This window comes from Tachypleus tridentatus, chromosome 4 (assembly GCF_004210375.1).
Source record: "Tachypleus tridentatus isolate NWPU-2018 chromosome 4, ASM421037v1, whole genome shotgun sequence".
Lineage (NCBI taxonomy): Eukaryota > Metazoa > Arthropoda > Merostomata > Xiphosura > Limulidae > Tachypleus > Tachypleus tridentatus.
Window position 1 is genome coordinate 45,821,833 of NC_134828.1, and position 17,709 is coordinate 45,839,541.

Below are 17,709 nucleotides of genomic sequence, written 5' to 3' on the forward strand. Positions count from 1 at the left end.
CAAGTTCCACCTCTTTTCTAAATTTGTAGAAGATTCTCAACAGTAAAATTAACAATGTACGGGATGTGTATGTAATACCAGTAATTACCAGTATTGTTGCCAAGTAAATTTTTGAATATCTCACCTAAAAATTATAAATCAATGCCAAGAAAAACAGTAATAGAATATTTTTGGTCATCTACAGTCAGTATACTATGTGCCCTGGAAGCTATAATTGTAATTAATGCTTATTAATTCTGAAACTATAAATATCTGAGCAAGAAAGTTCACAGATTTTGAATGCTGTGAACTACTTATCTTCAAAGAATTAACTTTAGACATTAGTATTTATATAAAGCCATCATATAACATCAGTAGAAAAACTAACATATGAAGAATGGAGCTAACTAGCATTCCTGTTAAGTGAAGTGTACCTTTTAATCAAAATAAAAGTAATTTTTAATTTGCAGAGCTGGACCATTGATAAAGTATTCAATTCTAGACCAGACAAAAGGCTGAATTGTATTTGTGAGTTTGTAAAGTTTTTTACATCAATAATAATTTGTAATAACTTATTATAAATTGTATTGTTATTTTTTGTATATTAAAATGTGTTAAGAAAAAAAAATGTGTATCAATCTTGTTGACAAATATTATAAATTTGATACAAATATTTAGTTAACTTCTAAACTAAAATTAAAAACAAAACGATAGTCAGATTGATGGTATATTGAACTGGAACAAGTATAGATATTAGTCCCAAAAGTGAAGCCTACCTTGGTTGTTTCTAAAAGTAGAATCAAGATATGATGGTCTGACACTTGTTGAGATAGTGCCAGCAATAACAATTAAAAAAACAAGTACAATATAACAGAACCCAAGCAAAGCTACAATGAGTCTAAAGAGAAAAAAAACAAAACAATACCTGCAACTGCAATATGTAACCCATGTGCACCACAAATACCAATAGTGGGGAAAAACACCACTATGGCAAAATGAAGATAGGATCTAACTACCAACAACTTCAATAACTATAATCGCTATAATGAAAAAATATACATATATAGATTGAAGAATGAGTAATTTGTGAACCTTGAAAAATCTGTTTTGATATAAATGGGAAGGTTGATGACTGGAAACCAATATCCTGTTTGCATAGGTCCAACAACTGACAGGAATAAAAACTCTGAAGAATTAGTATGATTCTCTCCCTACCTAAGATAAACTGAAACACAGATAACCCAAGAACAAAGTTCCTATTCCTAATAAACTGCTGGAGTTGGAAACACTACAGATTAAGTAGATAATAGTGGTGAAGATGTAAACTGAATGACTAATTATGATTCAAGAACGTGTAGTGCTCCTGAACCTGTGATAAAAATTACCACACATCCAACCTTTGAAGATATACAATAATAGCAGACTCCACATTGGTATGTTTTCAAAATAGATTTTATTAAAGTTATTGAAGTAAAAGAAACAGATAAATAAAATGAAAATTAATGACCAAAGTAAAACCATGAATACAAATCAGATCAGTAACACAAAAAAATCTTTATTAATTGAATGTCATGAAGTACTGAGAAAATAAACGTTGTTAAAGAACATACAATGTAGCAAACCTCAAAGTATGCCATATTTAAGTGATAATGATCTTGGAAAAAAAACAAAAAACAATACAGTCTTTTAATAATCCTGAGCAGACAGAAACAAATATCTTGAAACCTTACACTTAAGTTATTGCATAACTTGTAAATCTGAAGAATAATTAGCAAATTATATATACATACACAAAATTATACATGAAGATTTGGAACCATTTTAGTGTTATGTATCTTCTGTTAATCTTTCAATGCTTTAAGAATTTATCTATTATTTTTCAGTTCTACATGTAGGTCTATAATTTTGAAATGTGGCTTTCTTTCCTGTGCATGTTGTTGTTGTAACTACAGACTTCTACAGAAGAATCATCAGTTAACAAAAAGAATAAAGTAGATGTATATTATTGGAAAGAATAATGAGTACAAAGGTATAACAATACATATTGTTTGCAGTAAATAAAAAAATTAATATCACTTAAGAATATTAGAAAATAGAAAAGTAATAGGAAAGAAAAGAAGCATGGGTGAACAATTTTTTGTACTTTATAGAGTTTTGGAGATCAAAAAAGTTTAGAAAATAGCTATTTTTGACACACACATAACAAGCCAGATAGTGGGTTTGAGGGAAACCCAATTTTTTGCAAGGACACTTAAGACAAGTATACAAAGGCTTCTTTTTCTTCAAATATAAATACGTATGCAAAATGTTGCAAGACAATTTATCCTGGACAAGCCCCTAATTTATTATATTACACATTGCAATTTCATATAGCCTGAAACTGTACACAGCCTTCTTTTTGGAAAAAAGTGATTTAGTTTGTTTTTGTTACAATATTTAGAACTTTGTCCTTTTGAAGCCTAAAACTAAGAAAATGTCCTGTGATTTCAATGTGAAATAAAACACAAAACTGATATCACATTAATTCCATATTACTAGTTTATGATAATTCCATATTATCAGTACAAAAATATTGATTAAACTTACCAAGAATAGAAACTCCATTATTGTGACAAACAGTGATCCATGATAGTGGAGGAATTGTAACAAAATGGTGACTGAAGTATACAAATATATTCATGGATGCCCAATGGAAAAACCTGTAGCAGTCATCACTTTCTGATCCTTCACAAAATCTGTTGAACATACAGTCTGTAACATTTCCTTTATAATTTACAAATATCAGGTGTAACAAATACAAAAGAGCATTCACCATTCTTTGTTCTCACAAGATTGTGTTTGACATATATGAAGAGTAACTCACTATACACATTTTGCACATTCTCTAAATATTTATTAAGTTAACACTTTTCTTCATTTCTCCTTATACAATTTGATTCAATTTTATGTGAATTACAGAAGATAAGAGCTTTTATAAAATTAGTTTTCTCCCAAAGGTACAAATGTTATAAATTTACATGAGTTTATGGATACTTAAAACAATGCATTTTGAGTAGTTTTTAAAAGTTAATTCTTGCTCTTATGATGACAGCCTATGAGGAGTTAAATTTACTAACTACACTTTGGTAAGCATACTTTTTAATGTCTGGTTGAAAGAAACATTTCACATTCATCACCATGAAGGAAGAAAGTTTTAGATTGACAAACTGATTATGGGAAACTGTCACAATTTCAAATAAAAAATTGACCATTATTGTTAAAATCAAAAACAAAACTTCACAATTGTCTGTTAAGACCACAAAGCATAATTAGCTAATAATTAGAGGGAAAATTACAGCTTGCATGTTAAAATCTTTGGAAATATTTCATTCAACCATTATTACTTTTTCTTTAGTATTTTATTCCATGTTAAAATCAGTTTCTAACAGAAAACAGTAAGACTGACTTTATACTATTTTGTTTGAATTTTTCTTTCAAAATTTTTCATATATAGAAAATTACTTATTTTTCTTCTTTTTTTTTTTTATAGGTACTTTCTGTAAATTAGACTTTTTAAATTAGTGATACATCAAACAGTGAAGAAATTTTTAAATTTCCATAATGCTACCATAAAAGTGTAGGGTAGCTTCATGTAGAGAAGTGTTTTACCATTTTTGCTAAAATGGACATATTACTGTGCAAATGACATTGTCACTATACATAGACTAAAACCAAAATTAATTCAAAAAATGCTTATTTAACACATTTAAATGATATAATTTTTACCCATATAAATGTGTAGCATAAAAAATATGAGAAAGCAAGTTAAATAATTTTATTTTAATTATCAGAATCAATATTTAGAGCCTAAAACTTCATGAACTGTTACACATGACAAGAAAATTAAGTTAAAATCCTTCAATTCTTCTGTTCTTCTTCCAGCTTTTTAACTACAGTGAAAGACAATTTGTAGATTCTTGAGCATATAAGAAAACTGACAATCTGCCTACAAATTTAGTTATAATAGAAGTACTTGTTTTAATGCAATAACTTAATAGGTACATTATGTGGGATGAAATTTTGTTGTTTAATCCCCACTTCATCAGCAAGAACATTTACTTCAACTAATTTCTACATTTTATGTACAAGAAGTTGATGGAAAAATATTTATAAAATGATAAACTTTAGATGTTTTTAATAAAATTAATTTTAATGTATAAAGCTCAGTGAACATAAGACAAGTCAAAATTATAAATGATGAAATACAAAACTGTTTTTTATGCAGTAAAAGAAAGCATTTCTTTGTATCACTTCTGAAAAACGTGCATCTTAAAATTGTCTCAAAGCATTGGCATATTTATCAGCATGTTGTAACTCATATAGTACTAGTACTGAAATAAGTTCCACTCTTGTAACTATTAAACTACTAATAGACCAACTAATAAAAAGGCATTTTTAAATTAAAAAAAATAAATAGGCAAGATGTTTCATGTTCACAACAGAGCAACTTGGTTGAACCAAAACAGCCACAAATTAATTTATTCAACATCACACAGTTTTACTAATGGCAAGCCACACTTTTGAATTCAATGCATATATACAAGTGTAGACACAATATCACTTATCCTAGTTTGATGGGTACACACACTACTCTACTAACTATGCTACTTTCATTTATTAAATATATAACTACAAAGAGCAAATAAAAGGTAATCAGTTTTTTATTATGTCTATGATAAGTAAAACTACAGATCTTGCAGCCCATTAACTGATTAGAAAATATACAGTACGGTATAAACACCTTGGACATAAATGCAAGTAATAGATCAATGAGTTGCTGAGGTAATACCAGGGTTGCTTTAGAATTATCAGCACCAACTGGAGGTGAATCACATTCTGCAAAAAAAATCTTCAAACAGTAACCCTCACTATCTTCAAACAGATTCCAATCTGATAAGCATGCTGACCAATGCATTCATGCTATATCCTCTTCTTTTAAGAAGATGTTAAGCAGTTATCATTCACTATTAAAAAGTTCTAATGAACTGCACCTGCACATGGCAACACTAATAGTTGTAACTCTGCATCATTGTGATGTTTGACATTCATAGTGCCATATCACAACAAATAAAGGTTAGCATTTCAATTAATAATGTTTCCTGAGTAAATCAGTATACTATTACTGTTACACGTGTATTTCCATTGTGAAAGTAAGGTTGAATTTGGCCCTGACCACTCTTTACATCTCACGTCATCCTGCAGTATGAATAGAAATTATAAAATAAAAACATGTGATTTTGTAGTGGTGTTTTACAGACTATATACATTTTTTGTCAATTCACATAAAGGCCTACCTTGCAAAGCCTGTTTCCGAGCTTTTGCATGATAGACTTGTCATTCAGCTGCTACTTTTGTCTGTTGATTTCGTTGGGAAGCTTAGGTCCACTAGTTGTGTTTAACTCATGCTGCCAAATAGCAGGTGCCTTTTAGAGCTTTTCAGCATTGCACTACCTTGTCCAATTCTCTAGCCAACTGTAATAGTGGTCTGAAAAAGTCCACCAATTTTGAACCTTGTCTTGTCAAACTTGAAGTCATCTTTCTATGGTTAGTTGTCTTAGACCAGTGTTTGGAAAACATATTTCTTTCACATCTCTTAAATATCTAAAGACTTTCACTGAAGTCTTCACATTTTTACTTGCTCTGTTTTTTGTTCAAACTGCTAAGTGAGAAGATACAATATTTCCTTCACTTTACCATCGAAATGTTCATGTTAAAATACAGCACCAGACAACACTGGTTTTTCTCAAAAATTAATCCACGGGTGTCAGTGACATTAATGAATAATGGTACTGTTTCTTCATAAAAAAGAATACAGAAAATCTGATTATCCCTTATTTGTTTTGAGCAAAGTATTTCCCCATTTATTTTAAAATTAATAGAAGAATGTCAGAAAGAGCTAACCTAAACAAGGTAAGGAAAGTGGTTACCAAATTAACCAGTCTACCTAAACACATTTCACATCAATTATAACAGTTGTTTATCTATATTTTTCACACAAAGAAAAAAAAACATAACTAAAACCATCTTCTCCAAGATGATTTATGAATTAAACTGGTCTTTCTCTTTGTTAAAATATGTATAATTTACAAATATTTGCATTAAGTTTATAAATGTACAGTTTTTGCATACATTTATGATAAATTTAGTTACATGTTCTTTTTCAATCATTAATGTTCAAAATATATATCATAGGTTGAACATCATTAAATACAGTAAACTGAATTCCTAGCATTCAGTTCTGACAAATTCCATACAAATCGTGATGCTTAAAAAAAATCCTACAGGTTACAAAATCTCTTGAAATAAAACTAATAAAAAAGGTTTAAATATGCAATAGCACTAAATGAAATATTATTTTAACAGCTTTTCTCCAACCTATCTAACACAGACAAAAACACGCACTTTGCCATACCTTAAAATAACACTAAAAAAATAGTGGTACTCATTAGTCTCAGCATAATAAATTTACTTGGAATATTGCACCATCAACATCTATACATGTATCATATCAACTATTATGATGAGATGTGCACTCCTGATACCTACTATGACTAAAATCTCATTGCCATTCAGTGTCAACCATTTTGTCTCACTGCAAGATAAATGATACAGTTAACTCTAACAAGGTGAGAGTTGGCTTCAAGCATTAAAAAAAACTAGAGACAGCTCAACTAAACACCATACAAGAAGGTATGAAAAATATATATATAATAAACAATAGTGGATGCAATCTCCCAACCTATCAGTTTCAAAAACAACCCACTTTTTTTATTTATCATAAACTAAAAACTACACCATTTACAAACTAATAAGAAATAACAAATATATACTATGTATGTTTAAAAGAAATTGTCTAGTACTGATAAAAGTCATTCTGTCTCACCTGTCATCCAAATAACCACCTTGCATATCATGACACACAAGAGTACGAGGAATACATGAAGTTTGATATTTTACCCTCTTTCTTAACGTTACTGACTTTGAAGACAATAACTGTGGTGATTCCTTCCATTTCAATACTTCACTAAGTGTTTTAATTGGGGCACATTCCATGATCACTGGATAAAACACAAAATCAATAAATCATACAAGTTAAGTAAGCATCTCCTAATGGTCTTAAGATTATTATGAAGAGGTTATTTATAACATACCTTAACTCTTTGGTTACTAGTTTAAAACATTATGGCTAACAAGTTGGGAACACTCCAGTTAATATAAAATGCATAAATACATAATAAGTGAGGATATTACAAGTAATTTCTGCTTTATTATCTAGCCATTTTCTTGTTTTAAACAATTTCTTAAAACCAAAAGTTAAAACAAATTTAGAGTAGGCACAAATTACAATCTTAAAGTAACTATTCAACAAAAAGTAAATTCTCTTTTGGGCTTCCAATGCTTAAAACTACAGTATTATCCTCAACATGCAAGTTCACATTTGCAAACTTGTTATATTTCATAATGCAAACATGCAGTCTATAAAATCATTATCTAAATCTGTAACATCTTTTAAACATTTATATCAAATTAACACTAATTCTTCTATGCTTTATAGAAAACAAGTTTAAGTTTCTTTTTCTACACAAGTTTGCCATGTGTGGTGATGTTTAGATTCTAGAGGAGGTAAACTGAAAGAACAGACCCTTCCCTGGGAAGTCTCCTCACCATGTACAGGAATTTACATTGAGGGTTAATCTTGATGAAAAGTCAATATCAACAATAGACAACAAACTGGGTCACACAGGATTAACTCTTTCTTTTCTCCCTCATTGGGTGCAAATTTTGGGTAAGTGTTCTCTGGGAGGCAATGATGGTTACTTGGTGGGTTCCAATGACACCAAACATAATGAAATTATAGTATAGATCTTCACTGAAACTTGACTCCTCTTGTTCATGTGTGTGTACATGCATGTGTTGATGATCTTGCACTGTGTTGGAATGTGTACAAAAATAATGGTGCACATATGGAAGTGCCAATGCAAAGAATGAATGACAAGAGATAACTGAAGAACATGACAGGCAAACTTATCAAAATGTTTTTTGAGTACACTGGATAATGGTGATTGAACAATCAAAAACCAGAGGCACAAGAAACTAGCCAATAATGTAAGTAATAGAAGATGAATGTGTTTATTGTAGTTTACATACCAGCTGGTAAGATCTCCAAATGCTGGCAACAAAATAGAAGGAACAGCGGCAGCTGTGACACACCAGATTTGGTGGCAGGAAACCCAAAACAGTATATAGTCAGACTCGCTCAAAGAATATGTAAAATAGATGAGCTTGCAAACCCATCCAGTTAAAGTGGAAGGAGACAAGTTTCAAGGGGAAATGTACCACATTAAAAACAGACAGTAGCAGATTCAACAGTAAGGAACACTCTGAGCAAGATAGCAATAAACAGCCCATACAAGAAATAAAAGAAGATCATGAAAACAGCAGAAACATACTGAGGAAATGGACAGGAGAAAAGAAACAAAATTTCACAAATGATGTTTCTGAGTTTCTCTTTGGTAGGTTGCTATTTGTTACACCTCCTCCTTCATCAAAAACTCCTTAACGGTCACAACAGAAAGAAAAGATCAGAAAGTTATCACTACTACCACCATTTATCTACCATACCTACATCATTTCAGTGAAAAACTAAAACACACAACCAAAAAATATTCAACATGGAAGTCTGGTGAAAATTCTACAATATCTTAAGGTCCATTCTGGTAAAAAACAAACAGCAATCTACCAAAGAGAATCTCAAAAATGTCATCTATGAAAATCCGTGTTCCTGCAACTATATGTACATTTGAGAAATGGAAAGAAAACTTGCAACAAGAATAAAAGAACATAAAGATAGTACAAGACTCATGGAAACACGAAATTCAGCCATTGCAGAGCACACTACATCAGCTAAACACAGAATAAACTGGGAGAAAACTAGAATAATCGACACAGAGAAATTCTGGTAGACTAGAAAAATCAAAAAATCACTTAAAATTAACACTATTAAACCTTTACCAAAGAGAGATTCTGAATTAGAGGTGAGTAACCTGTGGCTTCAATTGGTTGAATCCACAGGTAATCTTTTCTCCAATCAGAAACAATGATATTCCAACCAATCATAACATGCTATCCACAATCCACCAGGACACTATGAAAGACTGACAACACCTACACACACACACTGACTTGAAGACGAAAGATAGAAGACTTTTGAAACGTTGTCCTCTACACTTGTGTCTGTGTCTCCACAACTGGCAGTTGCTGTCCATTTGCAAAGTTTAATCATGAATACTCTGCCTAAACAATCTGTCAAAGAATATGAAATATCATTATTCCTTACCTCCATATACAGCAAAACATTTAACCTAACAGAACAATGATCACTTCCACTCTATTTTCTCCAACTTTCACCCTCTTGTTTGTTTCTACATTTGAATTTAACAATAGCATGATTCAAAATAGCATTGTTTCTAGTAGTTTCCTTTATTGTTTGGTGAAAAAAAAAACCACAAAAAAAACATCCTGAACAATTTCCAAAAACCTTTCTCCCTCATAGTTACACCTAGAATTCCCAATCAATGTGCCTGAAATATAAATCACCTACAATTAGTACCTTATCCCTATTAAACAACATCTAACCCTGTATTGCAAAGAAATATGTAGCATCCAATAATCTATGTTTAACCATGTGTTGGTAATTCCTATTATATTCAAATCCTCTATTTCTACCAGTGATCTAAAGTAACCTATTTCATTTCTTGAACTTCCAGCATTACAATAATGACTGTTAAGCCTGATGTTATAACTATATGCTATACTAATTTCCTCTGCTAAACTTTTCTCTGCCTCCAATTCTTTTTCTGCATTTAGTTTTTCCTTGCCCTCACTACTGTTTAGTCATAGTATAAAATTTCCCTTACAACTGAGTTAATAGCAAAACAAACAACCCAATCCCATCTTATACTCAAAGTAAACCATCCATTCAAAAAAACTTGTTTCTTCCACTGAACTGATCTCACAAATCCAACCAACCAATATGCTCATCCTTAGATACTAATCTAAGCCTAGCATTTAGCACTTGTGACCTACTTACAACTGCATTCCCACAGTTAATTCTGGGCAATACCCCTAACAAAGTTATTTTACAACCTTTATCTTTAAGTACCTTTATCAACCTGTCTGAAGACTTTCTTACTTCCTTAACTTGGTTAGATTATGCATTCCTTATATGTAAAACCTTAAGCTCCTCTTGAAATCCCATTGCTATTTCCCACAGTCTACAATTAATTCTCTATCTACTGCCTCTATTTTAATTATAATAGTCTCCATATTCTTCTCCAGCCTACAAATTCTACAAGCAATTTCTAAATCTTCAATACTTGCTTCCTTAAATCTACATGCAAGTCCCAAGTTTTCGAAAAGCCCACTTATGGCACCTATTACACCAAAGAGAGTAAATTCTCTCCAGCCAGCCCCAGGTCATTTGTAAAAGCTGCCTCATAACCCTTCACACAGTCACTCACAGTCTTCATATGTCTCTCTCTTGCAATGTATCACATTATCAAAAGCATCACTAGCCATAGCTGTTGTATTTATCACTTACAATCTAAAAATAAATACAATACTAAATTATCAATAGCCTAATGTCAACACTATTACTGTTAAGCTAATGTTCAAGAATCAATTATACCATTTTTTTTAATCACTGGTCTGTCTTTACATGAAACTGATAAAGTTACTTTAATTGTATAGAACTCTGAACTTTTATTACAAGTGACAATAACCAGTCATAAAATATACAAGCTCCTAAAAGAATGGAAGAAGTAAGAATGAAAAAAGAAGCTGAGTAAGAAAGAAAAACAAGTAGATGAAGAGAGAGAGTACAAATTTAACATAATATCAAACTAGTAAGTTCACAATGGGGAATATTTAATGAATTACCTAAAATTTACAAACCTACTGTATTTAATATGACACATTTAATTAAACTGAAAAAAATGTTCTGTTGGAGTTTGTGAAATCACCAATGAACACAGTAAAAATTTAGTTTTGATATGTGTAAATACCTCAAATCTAATTTTCATTGAATTGGTATACAGTGCCAGGTAATGAATTATTATTCTCTAATATCCTATTACAAGAAGTAATTGATCTACGTACTAACTTAATTTGAAAACTATGATGCTGTAAACTGTAACTAAAGGCCTAATTTTAGAACAAAATGATTCACATTCTCTTTTTCAAACAAAATTTATGACCAACTTGATGTCACACCAATGGGTTTTAAGTTAACTCTGTCTTCCTATGCTGTCAAGAAATAGCTGCAGATACAACATCATACAATGAGGTCTTGATTTCAAGCCAGTTCTTTATAAAAAGATATTTAGTTGATGCATTTGTATTTTTCAAAAACAAATGTCACAGACAAAAACTGTTATTGTATTTGAATGAGACATCAAAATTTGAAATATACTTTTGAAGAAAATGCAGAATCTACATTATCTTTTACTTTTACAGGCTTTTAACAGAGAAAAAACATTATTAATATCATGCCACTATAAAACAATTATTTCATATTTATATTTCAGTTGCAGTAGTTTTATTCTTCTGTTTCCAAAACCAATTTGTGTTGATTCACACAGCCTTCAAGTGAACAAGCACTGATTTTGTCATTCATCTTAGAACGGAGTAACGTAAAAAGATTTCTTAAGAAGAATTGTTTCCTTGTAAAACTGATTAAGAAAATAATGAATGAATAATTTAAGAGGATAAACAATCATGAAGTACCTAAACACATCTTGGCTGTTATATTACCCTTTATGGGTCCTTCAAAATTCAAAATGGAAAAAAACATTTTGAATATTTTAGAAACATCAGATCCACAAATATTACTGAAGGTATTATTTACATATCAAATACACATAAAAAGATTTATTCAAGGTGAAAGATACAATTATATTGCTATAACTGTATATCACTTATAAATTCACATGTACATGTTGTTGACATCTCCCCTAGCAGCACGAATTAAAATAAATCTTAAAGAATATTAGTTCAACATTTACTTACACTGCAATAAAGGAACACCAAATGACACAGATTTCTATATTGACTGCTCAGCAAAGAATGAAATAGTTCTTTGGATAAAGGAATATTTATTAATCACATAACTAAAGCCAGAACTAAATGTAATATCACTTTTTATTATTTAAATGAGGTTAAAAATAAAATATGCAACCCTCCCCTTTTTTATTTTTAATTAGTCAATAAACTTTGGTCAGGCGTCTGAGTACTGGGTAGTTACTATTGTTACTCCTCTTCGAAAAGGGGTAATACAATCTGAAACTTAAAGGCCAGTTAGTGTTACTTATTTTCTGAGAAAATACTTGTGTAGTCTGATAACAGAAATTCTAAACAAAAAAACACTTTATGAAATATTATACCATAAAATAAAGATGGATTAAACACTACAAATCTTGCCTTATGCATCTTACTCAAAACACAGAATTTAGTTTGATGGAATTAATAATTACTGGACATCAGGAATTGTCAAGTTTTAAAATTTTGAAACAGTTTCAGAAAAGGAAGTGGGCAAAAACCTTAGTTGTACCTTCCAATTTTCAATATAACATAATATTACATATAACAAGCAATATTTACTTTAGATGTTCCTATCCCTCCACCCCTAAGAAAACCAAAACCTAAGATAAATTTTTTTTGTATTTCAGGATTTCCTTTATCCCCTCTGAAATTTTCATAAAGTCTAGTCCTAAACTACTCTTGATGATATTTAATTCCATGGAATTAACCTCTACCTGTAAGATACCCATTCCATCACTGAAATCATTCCAGTAACCTTCCTCTGAACCCTGTAAACAGTATTATCCAAAACAAGGCCTCACTTGTACTTTGTGTAGAGTTAATTACATTTTTTCAATTGTAAACAAGCTGTCTATAATTACAACATAAAATTCTATTTGTATTACTACTAACATTTGTTTAATGGCTTTAGTAACTTATTCACTACCAAGGAACAATCTTTTTCTTCAGTCATACTATTGAATGAGTGATCTAAATTACTGAAACCAAAATGCATTACCTTATATTTATAATTGACAGTCATTTGCAAATATTTATCAAATTTACAAATTCCATATTGTCATCATCACAAAACTTATCTAATTTACTAATTATGGTTTCATCAACACAATTTAAATAAGAAAGAACCAGGGTCACAGGACTAGGTCCTTTAATACACCAAAAGAAACAACATAACCTACAATCTAATTAAGCACTTTCCAACCCCCAACCATACAAGTTATTTAGCTTATCTTATGTGTTGCACATCATATCATCTTTAAAAATATAGCACAAAGAATCAGAATTTTTTATCCCTATCAGATCCCATATTAAATATCATAAACTTAATGTTGATCACTTCATCTTAAAGTGAGTTGGGATCTTAACTTATTTCAACTTAAGTAATCATATGAATCTTGAATTTACTTCTTTTGACTTCTTATCACTATCTATAAATAAATATTAATATTATTTATAAGTTTTACTACTAATAACAGAGCACTGGCTTAGTAGTTTGTATGATATTTACTTATCACTATGAAAGTTCCTCTTTAATCAGTATAATTACCTGAACTCTGTTAGATAGACTTCCTTTGATAACTTGCAGCACTATATCAGACAATTTATATTATTGCACAATGTAATGTACAGCATAGATTAAAAAAAAGATAAAACCTGTTACACAAAAATTAGCATTTATAATTTAATACAAGACCATTCTAAGCTGTAGGAAAAAATGTTTTAACACACACGTAGAACTAAAATTTGAGCTGAAGGTCATGCATAACTGTTATACCACTTGCACAAATGTGCACACAATTAATCATAACATAAGGTTGTATTTATGTGAGACAAAATACTTTTGTCTATTGTATATTGCATTTAGAACTTCTGAAATGCATATGCATACCCTAGATTTTTTTATATCCCTATACACGTAACCAATATTTTCTGTTCTCTATCACAAACTGTTGCTAAGTCAGCAATATAGGGCAAAATCAATAGCTAATTGATATCAAACACATACCATCTTTAATTGCACTCTGTAAAAAGTTGTTTCATAAGCACACTAGGTTAACAGCTATTTGCCAACTATTTCTCCAACTCACAAATTGATACAATCATTCCATAGTACCAAAACATCTTACATATGATCAAATTCTAAAGAGTTTTGCCTTTTCTTTTTTTTCTTTCTAGTGTTCACTAAAAGCTTTTTAATGGAAACCTACAAAAGCTGTCCCTGAGTTTGAACTAAAAGACTTGACAGCTGGCATCTAGTCAACAGCACTCATTGCTGACTTGTTTGACTGAATGGAGAATTTTGACAATGATCCATCACCCTTTAATAATGCACCCACTGCTCCAAACTACTGAATGTGATTTTCTTTTCTTTTTAAGTGGAAATAGAACAAGAACAACAATGGACTGCCAGATCCATAATATATTCCTAACTACTCATTCACACTTGGCCCAGATTAATGTCATAAGCAAACTTTATTAACAGATTACATAATTATAATAATATAAATAAGAAATATAGAAACATAAAAGGCAAAACATTAGTAACAAAAATCCAGTTTTAGTGCATTTCTTTTTTAATAAGAACGTTTTGGTTTCTCAGTTTATCACAATCATCCATATACTCTACAAATTGTACACCCCAATAAAGTTTAACTGATCTTTCTACAACCAACACTGATGCGATTTTTTTTATTGGTATCAAACCTAAGTTCCCAAAATTCACACCTATTCCAATATCTAGTTAATAATATCTTAAAAATAACAACATATAAGACGTGTACCCATAATGTCTAATAATAGTCGTAGAATAAAAACTGATTTCAACAATTAAAATTAACATCTCACACTCACATGATTGGAAATCGGTTGTTCCTATCGGCGATGTATTGTGCAGTAGTTGTACAAGTTAGTTTAAAAACTTATAAAACTCATCACACAAGGAGCCTTAATTATTAAACACACCCATCCACATCCACTCCAACACTATTAGTAACAGCCCTGCTACCACTCAACCGTCATCAAATACACTGATACAGCCTATAGATCATCCAGCGACATTTATTAATATAAAATTATATTACCCATAAAATTACCGTTTATACGTTGTAAATATTAAACGCACACTTAACCTATTAAAACAAGCAACACAATCCAGCAGTCACCCATTACAAATTTAAAACATTTAATATTATTTTAAGCCAAACTGGGTAATATAAATCACGTATACACGTGTTTTCCTATATCTTTAGCTGAGCCTTTCCGGCTCGTCGTGGTGAGGTAATTTGGGCATTTGCCTCGCAATATGAGAGTCGCAAGTTTAAATCCCGTCACACCGAACATATTAGTTTTTAAATTTCGCTTAAAGCTAGTCATCCGTAATTTAACAGTGAAAGACCAGAGGAAGGCAACTAGTCATCACCGCCAAATTTTAGGCTACTCTTTTACCAACTCTTTTTACCCCGCTGATTTCTCCAAGCCCGTTCCCTTGGCTGTGGTTTCGCTAGATAGAAGTATGGGCTTGATGGACACAGACAACGCACCCATGACTGAAAGCTCTCGTGTAGCTCTGTGTGAAGCTCAAATAAAACAAAACAATTGTTGTGCTTTTACATGTGTGATAGACATACAACAGGATTATATTTTTAAAAGAAACATTAGAGTTAATTCTAGCAAAACTGAAATGAACTTTATTGAATGCGATTGATGCCATATGTGATTTCTGTTGGAAAACTGTAGGCTTATTGCGATTTTCAAAAAGATACAGTATGTTCAGTGAATTTTAAAAAAGCGACTTAATAGCAAGCGTTAATAATTAACCTATTAATTCAGCTGATAGACCACATCGCCCAGGGAGGTATGAGTTGGGGGGATCATTTAGTCTCCCATTTCAGAGAAAACCATGCTCTCTTGGAGGAAGATGCAGAAGAAAAGGAAAGGAGGGAAATAACGAGAGGAAAACGAAAAAAGAAAAGAAAATATGGAAGGAATAGGGAAGAAATATGAATCGGATATAGAGACAGAAAAAAACACCGTAAAAATATAAATATTAAGATTTGATTTCACCCATTTCCTTACAGTAGAAGCGCGAGCGCATGCCTGTAAGGAAACAATTGAACAGTGAATTAACCAAGATGATACGATAACCAATGTAATTCTGTATCAATTTTTTTCTTAAACATCATGATATGGTTCAATAATGAATATATATAGTTTGTTTGTTTCTTTTGAATTTCTTGCAAAGCTACACGAGGGCTATCTGCCCTAGCCGTCCCTAATTTAGTCGTGTAAGACTAAAGGGAGGCTAGCTAGTCATCACCACCCACGCTAAAAACCGGAGTTTGATACCCGGGGGCAGAGCACAGATAGCCCATTGTGTAGCTTATGGTTAATTAACAACAACAATGACTTAAATGTATTATTATATGTTTATTATGATCTAAAATGTTTGTGTTTGAATTTCGCGCAAAGCTATACGTGGGCTATCTGCGCTAGCCGTCCCTAATTTAGCAGTGTAAGACTAGAGGGAAGGAAGTCATCACTATCCACTGCCGCCAACTCTTGGGCTTTTCTTTTACCAACGAATAGTAGGATTGACCGTCATATTATAACGCCTACGCGGCTGAAAGGGTGAGCATGTATGATATAATGGGGATGAAAACACAGCACCCTCGAATTACGGCCCGGCATGGCCAAGCGTGTTAAGGGGTGCGACTCGTAATCTGAGGGTCGCGGGTTCGCATCCCCGTCGCGCTAAACATGCTCGCCCTTTCAGCTGTGGGGGGCGTTATAATGTTACGGTCAATCCCACTATTTGTTGTTAAAGAGTATCCCAAGTGGTGGCGGTGGGTAGTGATGACTAGCTGTCTTCCCTCTAGTCTTACACTGCTAAATTATGGACGGCTAGCACAGATAGCCCTCGAAAAGCTTTGTGCGAAATTGCAAAACAAACAAACAAACCCTCGAATTACGAGTGTAGTGCCTCATCCACATGGCTATGCCGGGCCCGATCTAAAATGTATTTACATTTTGTCAATAATTTAATAAAATTAAAAACATTAATTTTTGACCATGTAATATTTGCGTATTTTAGCCCGACCACGGCATGGAGCGTCAGGGAGTAATTTGAATAATGAATTTTCAGTTTATTTTTTTAAGATTACACTTGTCATTTTCATTTTATTGATTTTTTCCTCCATTTGTGGAGTAATCAGTTTTTACCTTTTTCTGTTCTACGTCTTTTTCGTAATAAGTATAAAAATGCTGGGAAAAAAGACATGCAAGTGATTGTTTCAAAGTCAAATGCTTAGAATGTGAAAAATCATGGACAATGATTGTAGAAACAGACATATTTAAAACTGCCACAGTGATATGTTGAAGACCGGTAGAAGTCCATATTTCTCTGATATCGTATCAGAATCACAAAAGAATATATCAAAACTTTTTGTTATGCTCCATCTACATCATCACTCACGATGGAAATTAAAACCAATGAACAGTCAGTAGAAGTATAGACTAATTCAAACACTTAAAGAAATCAGTTTGACTGATCCAGTTTTGACAAAAGTCAAAATCACTGTTTCAAAAGAGGCACAC

At 31.5% G+C, this 17,709-nt stretch overlaps 1 protein-coding gene across 12 annotated transcripts; it reads right to left on the bottom strand.

Moving 5' to 3' along the window:
* Window positions 1-2,564: 2,564 nt before the first annotated feature.
* Window positions 2,565-15,616, bottom strand: LOC143249038 (cytosolic endo-beta-N-acetylglucosaminidase-like). 12 transcript variants are annotated; one of them, XR_013027389.1, is made up of 7 exons: window positions 14,968-15,239; window positions 13,664-13,704; window positions 12,085-12,152; window positions 9,190-9,321; window positions 6,902-7,076; window positions 5,313-5,503; window positions 2,565-2,714 (listed from the first exon to the last, which is right to left on the bottom strand). XR_013027389.1 is itself a non-coding variant. In XM_076498227.1 (6 exons), the coding sequence occupies exons 4-6, from the start codon at window positions 9,299-9,301 to the stop codon at window positions 3,905-3,907; spliced, it is 291 nt and encodes a 96-aa protein (XP_076354342.1). In that variant the 5' UTR covers window positions 9,302-9,321; window positions 12,085-12,152; window positions 13,664-13,704; window positions 14,968-15,239; the 3' UTR covers window positions 3,567-3,904. The 12 variants fall into 12 exon arrangements, 1 of the variants encoding a protein (XP_076354342.1); XR_013027390.1 differs by lacking the exon at window positions 2,565-2,714 and adding an exon at window positions 3,571-3,908; XR_013027398.1 differs by lacking the exons at window positions 5,313-5,503; window positions 14,968-15,239 and adding an exon at window positions 15,246-15,616.
* Window positions 15,617-17,709: the final 2,093 nt, after the last annotated feature.